We start from the raw sequence: 22,575 nt of genomic DNA on the forward strand, positions 1-22,575 counted from the left end.
AGAGTTGATTAAAAGAGGAATCCAAATGAGTGTCTGTAGTTTTTTTTTATTAATAGAAATAGTTTGAGAAACGACACAGACGAGCATGCCGATAATGAGCAGAGGGTGTTCTAACCAAACTTGATCATTCTTTGACATACTCTTTTTCTCTTGTACAAAAGTACATCCACTATATAAATAAAATAAAACATCAAAAGAGTCCCCGAGATTCTCATAATGAAGACACAATAGGATGGGAATACACCATACCACACTATATCGAACACCAAATGCGACGAAACAGCATTATTGCCATATTTACATAATATTTCTCAATACTTTTTGGATGATGACTGAAAAGGAGTTAGTGCCGAAACCACTCGATTCGCCGAGAGCGAAAACCACGGAGCACGTACCGAGCAACGCAATGCCCCCCTCTCCCTATCAAAGTTTATGACGCGTGAAATGCGCTACTGAATAAAACAGGGCTGGCCGCTTCGGAGCAAAGGCGCAACAACTGAAAAGAAGTTCTCTAATCCAAGTTCTCTTTTCGGATGATGAAGCGCTCATGGTGCAGCCAGCCAGATGTCCTAAATGAATGTAACATCATATCACTGGCAGTATATTATGATGAGGATAAATTATCCAGACATAAATCATATCTCATGTGTCAAATTTAAAGATAGGGAGGGAAAAAACCGCGGACACTTTTGGAGTGTGGGATGGGGAATACTGTCCTGAATGTAGCAACTGCGATAAATATAGAAGAAACTTGGTCATCAAGATGTTGGGAACTCTCTGGAGTATGTATAGAGACTAAGAGAAACAGCTGATGTGAAACATTAATGATAAAGATATGATTATTTTATATCATGAACTACTCAAATGTTACGAGTTGAGTGGTTTCCAGCTAGGCCGCTTCATTTTGGTTTCTGGTTTCATGTAGTTTCAGTTTAATCGTCGGTGCTACGTTGTCTACTGTTGCAACTTTGTTGCCACGAACGAAATTTATTTGTAACAATTAGGTTCTTTTAGAAACACCAATAAGAAAAAACCTTTATGTCTTTAATTTGAGCATTTTTAAAACAATGTTTGGTGCATTATTTTATTCGATACGTTGTCCGAGGTGGGGAGGGAAACAGTTGCGTTGAAAACCATTTCATATTGAATCGCGTAATGAAAAAGAAATTGGCGCCATTTTGAATTTGGTGCGAGTCTGCATTGCTTCGTTGACGTCATCGCTTTGCGTGGATTAGTATATTTTCACAGCAAGATTTGCGTGTCATACACACCTATTAGATTATCACTGTATTTTTATAAAGCCCGTCTCTTTATTGATGTATATCAAATCACTGATACGTGATTAAGAAGGATTACTCGCTGTTTGAAGACAAATTCAAACTCGCCTCGGGATATGAAATAGACAGACAATCCAAAAAGGTAAGGCTTCTCCACTATTTAAACGCGGCTGCTGTTATATTTCACGGATCCTTTGGGCGCATGTTACTCCAGTTTTACTGGTAATACTTCTTCCACGCATGCATTGCAGGGTAGACCCCCATGGCCCAATACGAAAGACAGAGTGGCAAGTTGCCTGTCATCACCAGCCCCGCGGCAAAGCTTCGTCTCAACCCCACCGAACCCGCCCAGATGTGATGCCGTGTCATTGACCCAACGTTGGCCTAATTCCTCAACCGGCAATGACAGAGAGACAACTTTGAAATTAATAAAATTGTCGGTGGAGGTTTCCGTCGGGGATGGTGGTGTATGTAATCTGGTTTCCTCGTCTTTTTTTTCTCTCAGAGAGTCCTCTTCCTTCTTATATCTGGTCCAAAATTATGAAAGAAACGCCCTCAGCGTTTCATCTACGCAAACACCAGACAGAGCATCCCAGACGGGAGCCACACGAGTACCCGCGAGATTTCAGATACCGACCACATTATAAAAAAAACTTTAGCTATTGCAAGAACATGTCAAAAAAAGATACACACGTGAAACTAACACACTGTTACAAATTGGTGAAATCCTCAACGGATCCTCATACGGTTCATCCGCGGTCATTCCACCACTGCGCATGTCCGTAAATCTGGGGGGGGGGGGGGCAAAAATCTCCGCTCTGACGGCCGCCATGCTTTCTAGCTGATGTATTTAATTTAGGGCAGGACGATGAGTCCATCATTACAGTTAACGTCCTGGGAAACAAGGTTAAATTAGTCTGTTAGAAATCATGCAAAACTTAATTTCAAGATCCCGCCTTGCTTCGCTTAAGCGTGCAACTGTCAAACACGCTTGGCTAAAGAGCAGTGGATACCACACACCGTTACCAGGCAAAACATTTCCTTTAGTTGTCTCCATCGAAGGCGAACGAGAGACATGCCAAATACTTTCAAATCTTAATAACCAAAGATGAGTTGCTCTACGTTTAATTACTCGCGAAACTTTGTTGGACATGTGCAGTGAAGTGACGAAGCAGAGCATCCACAAATCTGGATTATTTAACAGGCGTTTCGGAACGAAACTTATGAATGAAGTTCAGAAAAAGCGGGAATGGTTGACCAATCGGAACCGAGCTTGACAGGTTCGCGACAGCGTATCAACGACCAGGCCGTAGAATGCGTATTAATCACTTGCCCGTCGGAGTATGTAATGTGAACATGATGGGCCTATTCTAATAGGGCAATATGTCAAACAACTGATGTTCTGATTAGCTGTTAAAAAGACCACGTATAGTATATGTGGCCAGACATTCAGGGCCCATGTAAGAATGTCTTGCCCATGTGTGGATGGTTTGTATCCTCACGTGAATCTACGAGAGTTGTGACCGTGAGTCATCGAGACTTGAAAACCACTTCATTTGACATTCTAGCCATTGCTGCATACACACAGTGCCTATATACATTTTTTTTTTAAATACGTACAAACTTAACCATAATTTCGAAATCATTGAATAAAATAAAATAATGACTATTTTATAATGCAAGTATAAATAAACCATAGGGGGTGTTCATCGACTTATTAAAAACATCAACATTAAATTTGTCAGCGCCACGTTTTTGGGCTGTGATCGTTTTTCATCTTGGATTTTTTCAGTTTTTAAATCACCATAATTCCTCTTTAATTGTACACTTGTTTGTTTCAAAGTAGATGCATTAGTTACGAACATTTCGCAGTGATAAGCGAACGTATTTGTCCCTCCCCTATTCATTTGTTGTATGATAGCAAATCTGGCTCTATTTGTATCACACCAACACATGAACTTGGCCAATTGCGTATAAATACATTTCACCAAATAACATATAAGAGGACAGCTACCTATCGGTCACAATACCATGTGAAAGGCATATTTCCTGATGATTTCCGGGGATGCTACGTGAATATCACCCTGGACGGGAAACTACCCATGCCGGGGTTTGTTGGTTTCCTCAAAAATGGGAGTCAAAACAGGGTCAATAGAAAGTTCAATTAGAATTTACCAGACAGTGAGAAGATGAACTTGAGGTGACACCATTTGGTACAATAGCTCTTTGTTTTCAGCAGCAGTGGTTCTGAGACGAGCCAATTTTCACTCAATGTTTCAAGCAACTCTTGGAACTCCTGGGTCCAAATTGACCCGTGTGCGGGTCACAATGGGCCTGACCCATTTGAGGGTCAGTGTGACACAAATTTGTGTCAAACTGACCCAGAAATTGATCAAACTGACGCTTAATTCTAGACAAAATCCCGGTTGGAAACCATATTCCACGTCAGCTTGACCCGGAAATGGGTTAGGGATCCGGAATCGGGCCAATTCTGACCTAATTGTCTCATATTGGTCGAAGCGTCAATCGGCTAGCTGCCAAAAAAGAGAGGGGATTTGTATTCCACATGTTGTTACTGCAAGTTTATCTCTATCATAATTGATAGAGCTTTAATAACTTTGGAAATGTGAATTATCTAACTGTGTTTCAAAGAATTATGTGTTTGTTTTGTTTTTGAATGAACCCATGTGTTTTGGTTATATTGCGCCTTCCTTCAATTTACGTGAACCACGGTTCGTATCCTAGTCACACCAGAGCTCTGAAGAGCGTAAACTGTTTTCAAAAGTACACATATCTCTTCTCTTAGTTAATTTTATTTTAGGACAACTCGGAATACTGTCATTAGACACATTTCATTTCCAGATACTTTGAATACTTCGAATACATGCACTCGGTTTCGTAGGGAATCGATTCTGTGTGTTTTCGACGAAGGAAATATATTGAGGGTGTCACAAGAAAGTATCGGCTCACTTTGTTGTGTGATTCGGTAAAGAGTGATTTTTTAAAACAAACAGTTCGGATTGTAGTGAAGTTCGCATTCAAGAATCTTGTTTTTACGATAGAGCTTGATAGAGCTTTTGATAGAGCTTTTCACTGTATTTTAGAGGCTGTGGACATTCTTGGTAATTACTCAAAATAATTATTAGCATAAAACCTTTCATGGTAACGAGTAATGGGGAAAGGTTGATGGAATAAAACATTGTGAGAAACGGCTCGCTCTGAAGTAATGTAGTTTTCGAGAAACAAGTATTTTTCCACGAGTTTGATTTCGAAACCTCAGATTTAGAATTTGAGGTCTCGAAATCAAGCATCTGAAAGCACACAACTTCGTTTGACAAGGGAGTTTTTTCCTCCATTATTATTTTGCAACTTCGACGACCAATTGAGCTCAAATTTTCACAGGTTTGTTATTTTATGCATATGTTGAGATACACCAAGTAAGTGCGAAGACTGGTCTTTGACAATTACCAATAGTGTCCAGTGTCTTTAAAGTCGTATAATCAGCGAATAGGGCGACCACTAAAGAATTTGAATCACTTGAAAACCGGTTTCAGAAATGTAATTCTAAAAATTATCTATCTGTGACTGTCGATAGGAATACATGGGAAGAGTGTGAGGAGATAGACCTACCTGTGATGAAACGAGCGGATAAATAGCGGACGGGTACACACGAAAAACAGGAAAGCGGTTTAAGACTTAATAACGGACGAATAGATTTCAAGGGTTGTTTGATTTCACGGTCAATTTGCGTCAAAAAGAGTCACCGTAAAACAACAAGGCGATTTTAAATGACATCCTAAATTTGACTCGTGTTAGTGTAGTGAACTGTAACTGGGTTGCTCTCTGCATCAGGTGATGATTTTTTTTGTGAATTGTAGACCATCTATGTGGGGTTTAGGCTTCGGTCATTTTGTTATGAACGAAAAAGAACCAATTTCCGATGTTTATGACAATGAACAGGACAACGTATGGAGTTTAAAATTAACATTGCACTGTGCCATCAAATCGACATTATTGAGGTTAAGTAGATACCGGTACCAAACTTGAAACTTTCAAACATTTTTTTAGTGTTTGGACCGACACAAATATGGAGATTAGGCTGTAGCCGAGCTGTGGCAACAATATTAAGGGGTCTAGAGATACAGAGGGTAAATGGGATGCATGTATATCGCAATGGACAAGTCGGTTTGTAACAAAAGGCGGCCACACAACGCGCGAAGAGGACGCAACCCTCGTAATGGAATATCTACTCCAATTTGGACAGTAATGTATTTGCCTTGCACTTGACTTCTCGCCTGGGAATACCCGTAAGAACATTGGGTAAGAACTGGCAAGACAGTTGTACATGGGGAAGTAGTTGGGCCGGGGAAAAAAAAGTGTCAGGACCTGGTTCTGCCGAGATACACGGCTGGCACCGAATGACTGTCTCAAAAGCCCCAGTCCCTCCGCTTTTTTCTGATCTAAAAAACTTAATCGACCTGAACTAAACAAGCAAATAAATCGCGAGTGCCGGCACTCCACTGACCCAACCAATGGTTACCGCGTCGGGGCAGAGTGCGTGAGCGGGCATGCCGTGGAATATTACCGGTACGTTGCTCCTTCGGAGACGGGGGGTTAGCCCCAAGGCGTGGATCGAAGCGCACGGTACAACCAAACCTGTAATACCTCAGAAAATAATTACGCTCTAGAAAACATGGGCTGAGGCTATTATCACAGAAACAAGACAGTGCAGTGATGGTCGACATTGACATTTATTTGTTTTTGTTTCAAGGGGATTGATCCTGTTGTCCAAACCAAACCATAAAAGAGGAGAGAAAAAATGGAGGGGGAAATTGGGTCAGGCGTATCGACCAGGGATAGCTACTTAGAGGTAAGGGTGTTGGATTCAACAACAACCCAAGGCGTATTGGACTGGGTCGCTGCTTTTGCCTCGAAAACCATATAAAAGGCTCTCTGCAGTCTGGCGATTGTTTCAGAGGGCTGTTTTTCTTTTGAGGTGATAATGTTCTTTATTGATCGCTCTTAAATTGCAAGCATTAGCGGAGCCTTACAGATGTAATAATTGTCATTACGTTGAGAGGGTTTGTTGTTGTGGAATGGCCGACTCTCTCTCTCTCTCTCTATTAAGCAATTACACACGTTCATGACCTAAAATCAATTCTCGTCTGGTATGGTTCATTGGACGATAGCCTGATGTTATCTGCTTGTCATTTTACTAATCTTGATTATGGTTTAGGTTTTTTTGTTGTTATTTACGGAAACAGTCATTTTAATATAAAATATATATGGCCTGCCAAATCATTGGTTTGTTGACAGGCTGACTTCATTCACGTATTCTACCATCCAACCAACCCTTTAATATAAATCATCAAATCAGTTTATGCCTGTGTATAGACGTTTAAAAAAAGCAAAATGATGTATCATACATTTTTAAAGATACCTTTGTGTGTGTTCATGTACCGGTTTTTATTTCGATTTTGGCAATCGAAATAAGCAATGGTGATTTTGGGGTGTCTTTAAATGCTTTTTTCTACTTTTACGAGATCATACACAACCAGACTTAGTTTGTTGTTTATGTCGCTGTTGTTATTGTCGTCGTTTTCGTTGTTGTCGTTGTTGTCATTTGTGACGTCAATGGCATTGCCATTGTTGTTTCCATTGTTGCATCTCGTCATTAATTGTGTTCAATATATTAACTCAAAGATCTGTTGGTTCACCTTACTTCCTATCCATGCTGGTTTTATGAGAAGCCATTGAGATTTAAGTGCGTGTTTGATTAATCAGACGCAAGATTGCTTGCTGATCGGGTGATGCGCATCATTAAATGGCCCTGTGTTCTTAAAGCTATTATGCACTTTTGGAACAGAAAACAAAATAAAAGTTCACAGGTTTACAAAGAACTTACAGGGTTTAAAGAAGGTAATGGTGAAAGACTTCTCTTGAAATATTATTCCATGAAACGATTTACTTTTTGAGAAAACGTTAAAACAATTATCAATTCTCGATATCGAGAATTACGGATTTATTTTAAACACATGTCATGACACGGCAAAACGTGCGGAAACAAGGGTGGGTTTCCCATTATTTTCTCCCGACTCCGATGACCGATTGAGCCTAAATTTTCACAGGTTTATTGTTTTATATGTAAATTGTGATACACGAAGTGTGGGCCTTTGGACAATACTGTTACCGAAAGTGTCCAATGGCTTTAAAATAAATATTTGTTTGAAAATGCATTTTTTAAGAAACACTTTATCTTCAAGAATAATCAGTTCTTTCATGTATTCACGCGTAAGACCTACAGCTGTAATCTGGTCCCTTTGGACAACCCTCCGTGTCTTAAATTCTGTCAGTCAGTCCACGCAATCACGGAAAGCCCGAGCAAACCTACCCAGTCGCTACTCTCAACTAATTTGCCCGCATTTCCTGGTCCCGCCACGTAGTGTAGGACCCCCATGATATCATTGCTTTTTCATGATTTAATTCGTTGACTTTTCTAATTGAGTCGACCTCCTTTTTCTTGTTTGCGCAACAGTAACGGCGCGTGTTATGTTACCTACTTCACGACCCGCTCTATATGACTTTCGGCTGGGCATGGCCAGCTCTCGGGGCCCTTCAAACCAGCCAGAATTGCCCGATGAAACGAGCCAAAATAAGAGCCCGAATTTACACCACAATGGTGAAGCGTCCACCGCTATAGTATTCATTGGACATTTCAAGAGATATTACTTTCCTTTTGATTTTGCGGTTGTGTGTGGGGGGGGGGGGGGGGTGAATAACGCCTTTTTTTAAGGATGGAAAGTTGATCGTTAGATTGAAGATTGAGCTTTTGTCGAAAAGACATTGTTCGGTGACACATGTCCGAGCAAGGGCCAATTTAATATGCATTATGTCACTAAGACTGATCCGAGGGGGGGGGGGGGGTGTCTAACCAGGATGATGTAGCCACGCCTACTTCAAATACAACATTTAAACATACCAAGAATACCTGACAGTGTTTCTGTGGGTTTGAGTTGATAAAACATAGTTTTCATAAAGATTGTCTAGATATGTTTTACCTTTTTATAGAACTTCATATGACGACGACACACTTTAACCTTTATCGTGACAAAAAAATGATCCACAAGGAGTGTAATAAGTTTGAAGAAGTTAAGATTGTATCCGTGGTAAAGTCGACTTTAAGTGACGGTATGTTTTTACCATTCGAGTGGTCATACACGATTTAAGTTATTTATTCATATTCCAAAAAACTCTTGTTGGTATAACCGTGAGGTAGAATATTACCTACCAGACTTGTTACACTCTCGAATGTCATGATTACAAAATTGCGTTCGCTTTAAGATATTGTATGAGACAGGTGGCATATTGATCTTAGGTATCTGATAATGGTATGGTGTTGTTGTTTTGGTGGTGGTTTTTACCGTTCTAAATTGCTGACTTGTATTATGTGCTATAATGTGCGTTTTATGCTTGTTATAAGTTTTGCCAAAATGCCACATGAATTTTTTTCTGATTTGACAACAAATTTGCACACACTATTATTATTATTATTATTATTATTATTATTATTATTATTATTATTATTATTATTATTATTATTATTATTATTATTATTATTATTATTATTATTATTATTATTATTATTATTATTATTATTATTATTATTAATATTAAAAAGATTTATATAGCGCATTTCCAAAACAGACCAATGCGCTTTACAATAAAAATTGAAATTAAAAAACAAAAGAAATATATCTTATAAAGAAATATATCTATCAGACATATATCTGTCTGTCTTCATGGAGACTAAACAGATTGCGGTGATAGTGTTTGAGGTTTATAACTTTCTATACCTCAGTTATACTTGTGTCGTTATTTGAAGACGCCCAGCGCCTTGTATCCTTTGGCATTTTGGCGCTTTATAAATACTGTTATTATTATTGTTATTAAGACAAAGCACGGGTTTAATAATTATCGTCAAATTTGATAAAGGTTCAATCAGAAAGCTCCCATGATAGATAAAGTTCTTTTCAGTACGTAACCTACCATTAACAAAATAGACTAAATCAAAACAAAATAATAACGTCAAGACCACCAAATCGCCACTGCTTATTTCGATTGCCCCAAACACGCAACCGTTTCTCGGGGTTTTCACTAAAACGGTGTGAACGTTTTCACAGATTGGTTGGAAGGTGTGTTCATTGAAAACATAACCTTCAAACAAACCATGTACCTCTACACTATAGAAGACGTTACAAACTGTAAGTATCGGGTTTTACAGTGTTATGAAGTTTACATGTGAAGTTTAGTATACGTGGACAAACATAACAATATTAAAGGCAGTGGACACTATTGGTAATAACTCAAAGTAATTATCAGCATAAAACCTTTCTTGATTACGAGTAATGGGGAGAGGTTGATGGTATAAAACAATGTGAAAAACAGCTCCCTCTAAAGTGATGTAGATTTCGAGAAAGAAGTTATTTTCCACGAATTTGATTTCGAGACCTCAAGTTTGGAATTTGAGGTCTCGAAATCAAGCATCAGAAAGCACACAACTTCGTTTGACTTGGGTGTTTTTTCTTTCATTATTATCTCGCAAATTCGACGATCGATTGAGCTCAAATTTTCACAGATTTGTTATTGTATGCATATGTTGAGATACACCAAGTGACAAGACTGGTCTTTAACAATTACCAATAGTGTCCAGTGTCTTAAAATTCTTCTTTTAGATTTCATCCGCAATTTTACATGCGTTCATAGAGGAAATAGTAAGACAATACCTCTGTCTTATAAAAAAAACTCTTGACGGTACATTTCCTTTTTTAGGGGGGGGGGGGGGTTAATTAATTGAAATGATATTATTTTACTCCGTGAGTCACACGTAATGTTCCCCTCTCTCGAAAATGTTGAGGAGCAGCGACGCGATCCGGCTACTATTTCTTGCTTAGCATGCAGGCAGCGCGGCAACCACCCAGCCTTGGCTGTTTGTTTTGTCTCAGCGAGTGCTTCGAAGACAAACAGACTTATATTGTGATAGGACCAATGAAGCAGTCAGCTTCAATGACGCAAGACCATGTTGATCAAAGGGGTCCATGCCTACGACCTGATCAGGACAAGATGTCCTCCAATAATATCTGAAACTCTCTCCAAACTCGGACCAAGGGGGTCTTCTTCTTTTCGGGTCCCACCGAGTCCAAATTTGTTCCTTCTTATAAAATCAAAACTGTTGGCGAACTTCGTGGGAGGTGTGACTTATTTACACTCTTTGATGTATTGTTTTAAGATGCGGGAATCTCACCGTGCTTACTTAAACACAGTGTATGGACACTATTGGTAATTGTCAGAGACCAGTCTTCTCACTCGGTTCAACATAAAAATGCATAACATAACAATCTTGTGAAAATTTGAGCTCAATTGGTCGTCGAAGTTGCGAGATCATAATGAAAGAAAAAAAACACCCTTGTCACACGAAGTTGTGTGCATTTAGATGATTTATTTCGAGACCTCAAAATCTAAATCTGAGGTCTTTAAATCAAATTCGTGGAAAATTACTTTTTTCTCGAAAACTACGTTACTACAGAGGGAGCCATTTCTCAGAATGTTTGATACTATCAATCTCTCCCCCACTGCTCGTTACCAAGTAAGGTTTTATGCTAATAACTATTTGGAGTAATTACCAATAGTGCCCACTGCCTTTCAACTTTATTGGATTGCAAATTACAGAGAAAACATTATGTCAAATGTTTTAGCTCAACTGTTTGACTGTAATTAACATACTCTTAATTATTATGAATTAATAGTTGGCTGCTAGCATTGTTTTCCAATTTTACGTATAAATGGAGGAAGTGGAAAAAACTCCAATAAGACAACACATTTTAGTATGATTTTCCAGTAAATAACGACTGAAGCTATAATGTTTTTGTTTTGTTCGTTCGTTTGTTTGGTTTTGTTTGTTTTTCTTTTCTTTTCTCAGTTACGTATACAAATCCCACTCTTTGCAGACAGACAATAATTACACCGGTCTGACAAGATTACACATTGATTTAAACTAATGTGCTATGAAGTTTTTATGAAAATCTAACTATTTTCGTTCGAATAAATATTTGTTTCGTGTTTTTATGTGATCGATTTTTTTTTTAGTATTCTGTGTTCATTGGGACAGGAGTCATTGGGAAAAGGGTAAACGCATAAAACATGTCAAATCGGATTGAATATCATGATCGTGCGATTTTTTTTCCCAGCCGTAGGCCTATATTGTGGTGCTTATTTTTATGCACTGATAAATCAAATGGAAAAGTCTAAATACATTGTGACACATAGAAAATCAACAAAATTCAATAATTGTGGGGGAAAATCGGCCAAATCAAAACATTTTTTTATACAATTGGTTTTTTTTTTTTTATTTTTAAAACAGAAAATTGTAAAATCTTACCTGATGCATGTGGATCACCAGTACCGGGGTATCTGAAGCCCAAAATGTCGTTGACTGTGTGCGAGGAGGGCCAGTGACAATGTCTCATGGGACCACATGGACCTGCCGCTGCAGCAGCTACCATTGCGGCCTTGGAGTTCGCTGGAGACGGGCAAGGGTAAGAATAGATAGGACTATACAGGGACCGGTGGGAGTCCTTGGTTGGGTCATATACATGTTGAAGATGGGCTAGGGTACTGTTGCCAATCTTATTGCGGAGAATTCTGCTGATTGAGCTAACGGACGGTACGTTGTACTTATCGCACACACCCTCCGCCAGAAGCTTGTCCCGTATCTCCCAGGCGAAGATACCGGGGTCTCGCTGCTTGTAGTCGCGGATCTTCTTGACGACGTTCGGGGTGGTCACCCTGGGCTTGCTGCCCCCGATGGCACCCGGCAGGATGGACCCCGTCTCGTTGTAGCGTGCCAGGATCTTGCTGACGCACCCGTGCGAGACTCGAAGCTGCCGGCTGATGTCGCATGGTCTGATCCCGAGTTGGGCTAGTTCCACGATCCGTAGCCGGGTCGTGTTGGGTAGTGGTCGGCCGTTTACAAACACTCCTCCGAGCTGGTTCACCTCACCATATGTTTGCTCTGCAGGGAACATCCCGTAAAAAGCCATTACTTTCGTATTAGTATTGTTAGCGTGGAGAGGAGGGGGGAAAATGAGAGAGCTAAGTCAAGCCGGGGGAGCGTTTGCCAAAGCAACTGGCGTTGCGACGCTCGAGCGCCTGCTTTTGCTGCGGGCGCGTTGAGGGAACCATCAGAGTGACAGCGGTATGTTTGATCAACGTGAATTACATTTCCGATTCGCTCAAACACTAGCGGCGATCCAAAACTGCCATTGATTTTTTTTTTTCTTGAGCTGGCTGCAGGTCGAAACTCAAGCCATGTTCGCTCGTCGGAGATGCGAGGGCGCTTGATGGGGGGCTAGGGGGAGGCAAGCTCAATAACAAGGAAATGAACGGGGTGTGCGGTGATATCGCTTGTGCAAACTCGCAGCGCCAACTCCGGTCTTTTGAACGAGATGTATGAGAGAGAGAGAGAGAGTCTCGCGAACAATACAACCCCACAGCACTCAAGCCACGACTCTACAAGGCAAGCATGGCTCGTTGCTCGCCTACATATTATGCAGTTTCAACTAACTGACGTCGGCTGTACTTTCAAGTGTGCATATAGCGCAGGATAAGGGCGGCAATATGGTGTCAATAATATCACCCCCCCCTCCCCCCTCTCCTACTCAGACCCTTTTATAAGCCAAAATGCATGGCAAGGCGGCTAAAATATCAATTGTTCCCCACAAAAACCACTTAATTTGTTATTCATTAGGATGGTCTCCCCAACCCCTAAAGTTTGCAGGGTTATTTTTTTCTATCTTCTCTCGAGCCGAATGAATAATTATGACACCCCAATTAAATATTCCACGGGTATCTAGTCAATGCTACCCGTTAAGTGGGGGATAAATACGTCCCTTCCCCGCGGCCTCAGCACCAATGGAAAAGGAACGGGGGAGTCCGAGTCCGTGGAATATTTAACTATTAAACTTGGGCCCCAAAACAGAAGAGGGCAACGGGACTGGTGTTTGTGTCTGGCCTACGGGAATGCCTCGGCTGAGGAGGGTAAGAGAGAGGGTTGCGCAGCCCCCGGAGCAAAAGCTCCTATCGACAGGTTGTTTTGCCTCGGCAATGCCATAGCGTGTCCGCCACGCCATGCTGCCAACATGTTTTTCTTCGCCATCATACTATTGGTATTTTTTTCTTCGTCTCTAGTAACCCTCAGTATACGATCACCGCCTTGAAGTATGACATCAGCCGTGGGGTAAGTGGCTAACTTGTTCAAGAGAGGGTGTTTTAAGGGGGGGGGGGTGTCAAGACCGGCAAGGATTAACCAATAATCTGTGCCGACGATTGCAATTAACGCACTGGTCTGAGTTCCGACGATCTATACGTTTAACTGGTGTGCATGTTTCGCGCCGGAGGACAGACTAGTCGGCTACGGCTTTATATCATAAATGAAACGAAGAAGCAGAGTACGAAAGAGCAGACTTATGTCGCAACGCCTCCCCCTGACTTTTACACTCTCGCACGGGCAGCCCGCTCGTCGGTAGTGACGAGAGTACGGGTTTGTAGATTCACGACACACTAGATGACCAGTCACGGTTACCAAGCTTTTCATGCAATGGAAAATTGGACATTGAGTGAGGAACGGCGTGAGGCGAATTAAAACTAACCCCTGACTACCCCCTCCCCTGCCCAACCCTCCTTACTCGCCCAGAACAGAGAGTGTTTTTATCTTCTTCAATTCTTGTGATTCGGTTCTAAAGTACTTGAACGAGGCCCGATTCGGCCCATTGGGGTCAAGGAGAACAAGGTTCTATTTTATTGAGATTGAGATCTGCATGATTGGTGCGTATAGTGAATGCATGACGGCGAGGTTGGGGGCAGGAGGGTACCGACGTGTTCAGAATCATGAAAATTATAACTCTGAGAAAATAATATTGAGAAATGTTTGCCTTGAATTTGTGAATCATAACCAAGTTGAATAGAGCTGTTCATGTTTTTACTTGGTGTAAAATCAACAAATAAAACATTGTCAATTTTCGTTCCTTAATAAAGACAATGGACACTATTGGTAATATTGTCAAAGACTATTCTTACCACTTGGTGTATCTCAACATTTGCATAAAAATGAAACAAAGACTGTGAACATTTGAGCTAAATTGGTCGTCGAAGTTGCGAGATAAATAATGAAAGAAAAAACACCCTTGTCACCCGAAGTTGTGTGCTTTCAGATGCTTGATTTTGAGACCTCAGAATCTAATTCTGAGGTCTCGAAATCAAATTCGTGGAAAATTACTTCTTTCTCGAAAACTACGTTACTTCAGAGGGAGCCGTTTCTCACAATGCTTTATACTATCAACCTCTCCCCATTACTCGTTACCAAGTAAGGTTTTATGCTAATAATTATTTTGAGTAATTACCATTAGTGTCCGGAGCCTTTAAGACGCTAAAGTAGTAAGAGGAGTGAACTGTATATAAATCTTTTTCAAACTGATTAAGAACAAACAGCAAAGATGCATAAAAAAATACAACAAATCAAAATAATAGTACAGCTTATCTTTGTCTATTTCATTTGTCAGCAAAGAAACCAACAGAAACACATTTTGTTTCTATATTTGTTTTCAATTTATTTTTTCTTCAAAATCTTCCACACTTTTTACCGAATTGATACTCTTTCCAACTTCGAAATACACAAAAGTCATCTGGGTTTTTTCCCCATCAGTTTTCCTTACAACTAATTAAACAAAAACTAAATAAATCTGTGTTTACCTCAATAACTGACGTCAATTATTCATTGAGCAACCATCGACCATTTTGAATGCGCAAAGCTTACATCGAATCAGAGTGTTTGTGTCACTGTTAGCGGCTTCTTTCGACATGGTCGAGGCAAACACTGCCGTCCGTGTTGCTCGCGTAGTAGTACACGGTCATTACAGTGTCAACATTCTGAAAATGTTACTCCCCCCCCCCCCTCCTTCCCATGCTCTTTCACATTTGGACAAGTAGTAACTCCAGTCAAACAAAATGGTGGAAAGAGTTTGAACAGATTTCTACAATACAATCAGGCCATGTTTTAGTCACAGGGTTTGGGTAAAAAGGTGTCCAGATTTGCTGGAAAATTAAAGACTGGGTGTCCACATTGTTCACTTAGTTTCACTCCATATAACAGATGAAACATGGTGTCACAATTAAACACAGGGCGTCCAAAAACACACCTCTTGTTAAAGGCAGTGGACACTATTGGTAATTACTCAAAATAATTATTAGCATAAAGCCTTTCTTGGTGACGAGTAATTGGGAGAGGTTGATGGTATAAAACATTGTGAGAAACGGCTCCCTCTGAAGTGCCATAGTTTTCGAGAAAGAAGAAGTTTTCCACGAATTTGATTTCGAGACCTCAGGTTTAGAACTTGAGGTCTCGAAATCAACCATCTAAATGCACACAACTTCGTGTGACAAGGGTGTTTTTTTCTTTCATTATTATCGCGCAAATCGATGACCGATTGAGCTCAAATTTTCACAGGTTAGTTATTTTATGCATATGTTGAGATACACCAACTGTGAAGGCTGGTCTTTGACAATTACCAATAGTGTCCACTGCCTTTAATGCTACGCAATCGTGTTACGAGCACGTTAGAACGGGTGCGTTCGTCTTCCAACCCTGTCAACCGATTTAAATGGCAAAATGCAAGCCCAAATGAGTATAGTGTCACCACAAATTTATGTATCCAAGATTTTGTGAACCAACATAATTTAAACACGTATTAAAAGCAAAATGTGACATTTAAAATGTAACAACTACTGACTGCTTCAGTTTCTTTCATCAGTTTTTTCCCCCTGTTTTTATTGAGTTGTTTTTATTTACCAACGTGATGAGTAATTGGACTGCATAGTTTGATCCATCGACCTATTGGTTAAGACATGTCAATCCGCACCCACAGACTGTAAATTAATAACCGCATTAAGCTACCATTGATGGTACATAAACTTGATCACAATATCACACTATAAAGCAGAGTATTTTGAGTTGAACATCTGACTGAGGATGTACACTGAAACGTTGGCCGATCTGTGTTTGATTGATCAACTTATCTGCTTTAGTCTGGTGGGTACGATATTTCTACATTTAGAAATACAACTAAACATTTGAACATTCTCATGAAATATAGGGATCCGTTATAGTTTGTATGTTTTTCAATTGTGATTGTATGCGAAGTTTGATGAACGAATGCTATATGGTTTTTTTTCCATTTGAATGCGAGCATTGCAGACGGGAAGATAGTACTCGCACGAACTTTATACCGACGAAGCTTTCCGATGACAAATCGATCGTTTTGTGCCAGCGTTAATAACTCATTAAACCAATCTTCAAGCCAAGGTCTGATTTCAACTTCACAGTGTTAGTGTCAATACAATGTGGACTTATCGTATCATGTTCACATGTAACGGAATATCATATGAAGAAACTTCCAGGGGTGGCTGTTTGGCTTTGGTGAAAAAAAAAAAAAAAAAAAAAAGCGTACCGCGGTAGGCGTTTCCAAGCTAACTGAAAGCGTACCACATATTGATTCAAATAGGTCATCCTCATTGAATTACTTGTGCACAAACCGACAATGTTTTTTTTACCGTCCATTGATTAAAACAGTGTTATTTGCCCCAACGTTTCTAATGATGTACCTTATATTGATTCAATAAGAGTGATCAACCGACTTCCCCCTGATTTGCCAGATTGATTCACAGCGTAAACGCTTATCACACGTTTTGCTAACAGTACCACAATATCATATTGACTCATGAGAATACATAGTCTTGGAGAATTATAGATCATTGAAAAGGGCAACATCCACATAAAGATTTGAATAAGTGTCACTTGGTGTTTTGTAATAAATTCGTTTCAAAATGAAGGTTTCTTTCGGATTCTGTAGTTTGTTTTATTCATGTTGATACACAATTGTGTATCCTTGATTTGCCACTTTAAGTTTGTAATCATTCCGAAGTGTGGACCTGAGAACACAATAGCTCCACATATCGGCAGGGTTTTTAAACACTATGTAGACTACGTCCACAGGGTTTACTAGTGTTGAACAATAACATGTTCAGGTGTATTAAACAAAGGAATTTCCACAGAGTAGCTGCAACACAGAGCTGTTTTTTATAGTTTTTTTTTTAAAGAAAGACAAACCATTCTATCATGTGGAACAGGTCAGCATGGCATAACATAAAGTTGAGCCATTTGCCAATATGGATTCATACAGAGTAAACACGTAGGCATGTAATGTACTTGGACACCCAGCCATTACAGTGTACAACTTCCCGGCCTTGAGCTTTCACTGTAACTTAAGCAGTCTGATTGCGAGTGTTTTGTGGTTGGAGGGGAGGGCTGTAGAAAGGGAAAAGACATTTATCCTCAAGAGTTTAACTGCTTCCTTTACTTGTCAAAGTCCATTTAGGTGGAGTACTAAATATGGATGGCTCATCGCTAATATACAGACTAGGGCTCCACACCAGCCTATACGCTGTTCTTGATGAGTTTATTAACAAACATGCATATAGTTTAAAGCCATTGGACACTTTCGGTGAACAGTGTTGTTCAAAGGCCCACACTTCGTGTACCACAACGTATATATAAAATATTGACCATGTGAAAATTTAGGCTCAATCGGTCATCGGAGTCGGGAGAAAATAAAGGGAAAACCCACCCTTGTTTCCGCACGTTTCGCCGTGTCATGACATGTGTTTAAAATAAATCCGTGATTCTCAATATCGAGAATTGATAATTGTTTTAATGTTTTCTCAAAAAGTAAAGCATTTCATGGAATAATATTTCAAGAGAAGTCTTTCACCATTACCTTCTGTAAACCCTGTAAGTTATTTTTAAATCTGGGAACTTTTTTTTCGTTCTTTTCCGAAAGTGTATAATGGCTTTAAAGCCATTGGACCCTTTCGGTACAGAAACAAAAAAAAGTTCACAGATTTACGAATAATTTACAGGGTTTACAGAAGGTGATGGTGAAAGACTTCTCTTGAAATTATTAGTCCATGAAATGCTTTACTTTTTGAGAAAACGGTAAAACAATATAAATTCTCGTTAGCGAGAATAACGGATTTGTTATAAACACACGTCATGACACGGCGAAACGCGCGAAAACAGGAGTGGGTTTTTCCGTTGTTTTCTCCCGACTCCAATGTCGGATTGAGCCTAAATTTCCACAGGATTGTTATGTTATGTTGTGATACACGAAGTGTTGGACTTGGACAATATTGTTTACCGAAAGTGTATAATGGCTTTAACCGAGCTGAGATCACTTCTGATTGAAAAGCTCGTACATCCAGCGAAATTGCACATTTCTTAAAGGGAATGAATATAGGGCTAAATGTTTGGTAGTCACCCTTAAAACCTTTGGCAATAACAACTTGTTGTTAGAATTTACAAACATATAGCAGCGTTTGATAGTATAAAGCATTTTGAGAGACATTTCACTTCGAAGTAATGTGTTAACAATATATAATTTGTGTTTTACACAGACTATTAATTTTTTTTTTTTTTTTTTACCCATACACCGATGTGTGTTAGCACTGTATACTCAGTACTTTCCTGAGTCCTGTGAAAAAATATCACACGCATGTAACTCGGGTGGGATTCGAACCCAATTCTAGAGCAGTGTCTTACCAACTAGACTACCGAGGTTGCCCGGCAGCTTGAGGCAGTTCGAATCCTATGTTTTGGCAGCGGGTACCGCAACGATATAACAGCTGTTAAATTTGCATCGGGGATAAAGAATATTAATTTACTTTGACAGACATTTGAATCTGATAAGCTTAGACAGACATTTGAATCTGATAAGCGTTACCTCAGTAATGCTTCTCACATCGTGAAGTGAATTACTATGATGGATTATTCTTCCTGCATGCCTGGACATAATCGCTCCGGATTTTCGGCGACATCTAAACAAATGCAACCACCTTTCGAAGTGTTCACATGTTAGTTATGTTATGTTATACCATTCAATATTTATACACGATTAAAACAATCGAACGATTCCCAAACCAAATGTATACTTAACCGTTGACTGATTTTTACATTGAAAAGGTATACATGGACTTTTTAATGTTCATGTTTGTGGTATAGTGTATCGACCGGAGTTATATCTGAAACCACCTACGTCTTTTGAGGTAAATGTGGTTTCGCCTTTCAGTTTTACTTGAACCTAACTTAACAGTTTTATGATCAGAAAGTGTATTAATTTGTTGTTAATATAATGGAATTGTAAGTTTATTTAAACCAGCTGGAACTAATTGCCAAAATAATTTTGATATGTTATTTTATAGATATAATTATTATTTTTAGCGAAATGCTTTGATGTCGAAACGTGTTGATTTCAGAATATTATGGTTTGTACGAAACGCAATTGGTACAAAAACAACAAACAGACTTGTTTTTGCATCAAACACATTACCCAAATGAACTTATCTATAATGCTTACACGTTGGTTCAAGTTCTCTTGGCCTTCTTTTGTTCTAGTTTAAATAGATGGCACAGCATGTTATGACCGCAGGATTGTACTATCCTGAAAGTAGAATCGAACTTCACTCGTGGGTTTTTATAAACACGACGGAAATGACTACACACGAACCTGAGGTGTTTCTTGTCTAACCTTGCTGGCTTAAAATGGTCAACAGTTTTTTTCTTCTTCAGACTTTTAACAAGTGCACGTTTTATAACAATGTACCACGTTATCCGGTCACATTGGAACACCAGAAAAAGGGTTTGTAAATAGGCTAACGCCACAGTTTGATTGCAATAGTTGAACTAAACGAAGTACAAGCTGATGTTTTTCATCCAATTTGTATAATACTGAAACGTACACGAACCTGAGGTGTCTCATGATTAACGTTGCTGGCTTAAAATTGTCAACAGTTTCTTCCTAGACTTTAACGAGTGAAAGTGTAATAATAGTGTACTAAGTCTTCGTGGTGTTATGCCTGCAATCTTTTAGAGCTACATTTACTACTATATGTGGTAGAATAATCTGAAAAACGTTATGAGTGAACACCAGAATAAATAGGATTGCAAATAGGCTCAATACTACAATACAATAGTTGCTAAAAACAGCATAGGCGGATGTATCTTACTCTACATTTTGTAATACTGAAATGTATTTGTCATTATCGTAATGGTGTATTTTTTAAAAAACCATTGTTACAACAAATGTGATTTGAATTGAATTGAATTGAGAATTTAAGTATTCGAATCAATGAAACTGAATCGAGGAGAGTTTACCTTGCGACCGTACATGGGCCAACATGTACACTTTCTTCATTCAAATTGTCAACTGTGTTCACCCCTGCACAGTTCAAGTCCTTAACTGAAATTCATTAAACTAGACTTTCGATATTCTTTGCATAAACAAATAGCATACGAATAGTTTTAGAATTTGATTAAACGATAGAGAAACATAGTGTAATTAGCCGTACAGCAATATATCGTGCTATAATAAGGGATACAATGCGATACTACAAAAATAGAAGGCACATTTTCATTTCTTACGAATCTAATAATGACATTCAATCTATAAAAAAGGGAAGCAAATTATACGTAAAATAAGAAATCTTTAAGTAAACAGTGGATTGGAGATGCCCCTGTGCGAGTTTGTCTCCATGTCAGTAGCGGAAAAGCTCCGATTGATTATCGATCAATAAAGCGTTTTAGCCGAGGCTCGCGGGGCGCAAGCCACTTGTAAGTCCCCGCTAAGAGGGGCTAACGAACGAGAAACTGAACCTGTGATACCCTTAAAACTACTAAGATCTTAAAGAAGAAGAAGAAGGGGTTAGGGGGACATGATTGCATCGAGGAAGGGTCCAGGAATGGAGTCATGGCCCTTGTATCCACAACACTTTAGTATAGGATGCCTGGAATAACAGAGTCTCGCTGGCCTAAACCCGTCCTCGCATTCTGAAGTGCCTTGAGATTGAATGAGATTCATTGGCAGAGTGTACAGATTCGCCACCGATCCTTCGCTTTACGGAGTCCGACCGTCTGAGATGAAATACGTGCGTCTGTACTGTATATTGACCGGTTAGAAAGACGGCAGGTTATAGATTTTTTTTACTTTTTTTCTACTTTTTGTTTTTGAAAGTCCACGAGAAGATGATGCGCAATCCTGGAATGAGCACGCCGTGTCAGCGGAGCATTGAGCAGGGTGGGTTATTCAGGGCACGCACGCCTGTCGTTAAGCAGCACACGGCCCCCTACCTTCTAAGCAAACACCATGTCGTTGGCTACTTTACTTACCGGAACACATAATGAGCGACTGCTCGACTTCACAGCTTCGGTTAATATCACCGGTAGATAACCTTAGATCGAGGCCGCTCTGCTGAGCCAGGGATCTCCCGGTGAATTGGCCTAGGTCAACCATTCGAGAAAGAAAACCCTCCCCTCCTTCGCCTTGGTACACTAACGCACACAAACTGCTTGGATGCAACTGAAGCCTGACTGAACACTGAGTACACGACACCACACGTTCTTCTCGCCTAGAGGTCTTGTCACTAACACACACACACACACAAGAAAAAAGGGGGTTCCGAGACAACACTTATGCTTAATCCACGGGATCCGAGTGGTCAGAAGTGACTGGCAACTGACAAGTTGTAACTTTTTAAACCGCGGTATAATTTTATCCCTCGGCCATGTCAGTGCAAACTATCAAGGCGGTTCTTTTGTTGTTTCTCACTATTTTTTTCCTCTTCCCCCTATACCCTTTTTTTCTTCTTCTCGTCTTCGGCCTGGTTAATGGGATGTTGGCCCTGCGTCGGTGGCTACTCAGGCATTAGTGCGCAGCCCAGCAGCGTGCTCTGATTGGTTCAGCTAGAGAGAGCAGGGAAGCATTTCGTTTCGTCACCTCAGGTATAACAATTCAGCGGACCCCATCATTATTCAAAGTGAACCCGTAACAGTTTACCAGTGACTGAACCGTGCATGCTGATGATAGTTTGTCTTGATATTATAAGATCTACCATGAACCGTGTACATAGACATATGGGTTGATTTGTGCTTGGGTGTGGAGTATGCTCGGGGTGTCTCATAAATAACAGTAAACTATTCCAGTACGTGAATATCGTCACACTGAAATATTACCAGGGACATAAATTATATTACTTTATTACTTCTCAAATAAAATTCAGTTGCACCGTGCAGTCTAGTTATTATCAAGATTACACCATGATAATAGTTGTGTCTAATATTTCGCAGTATACAGGCCTATCG

At 39.8% G+C, this 22,575-nt stretch overlaps 1 protein-coding gene across 1 annotated transcript in view; it reads right to left on the minus strand.

Moving 5' to 3' along the window:
* LOC139945646 (uncharacterized) overlaps window positions 1-21,821 on the minus strand; it is a 57,180-nt gene extending 35,359 nt beyond the window's left edge. Inside the window, exons 1-2 of the mRNA XM_071943047.1 lie at window positions 21,604-21,821; window positions 11,713-12,345 (exon numbers count right to left, since the gene is read on the minus strand). Coding sequence (XP_071799148.1) covers window positions 11,713-12,345; window positions 21,604-21,727 — 757 coding nt within the window. The 5' untranslated portion in view covers window positions 21,728-21,821. The remainder of the gene's footprint in view (window positions 1-11,712; window positions 12,346-21,603) is intronic.
* Between the last annotated feature and the right edge of the window lie 754 nt (window positions 21,822-22,575).

The sequence above is a fragment of the Asterias amurensis genome, chromosome 1, assembly GCF_032118995.1.
Source record: "Asterias amurensis chromosome 1, ASM3211899v1".
Classification (NCBI taxonomy): Eukaryota; Metazoa; Echinodermata; class Asteroidea; order Forcipulatida; family Asteriidae; genus Asterias; species Asterias amurensis.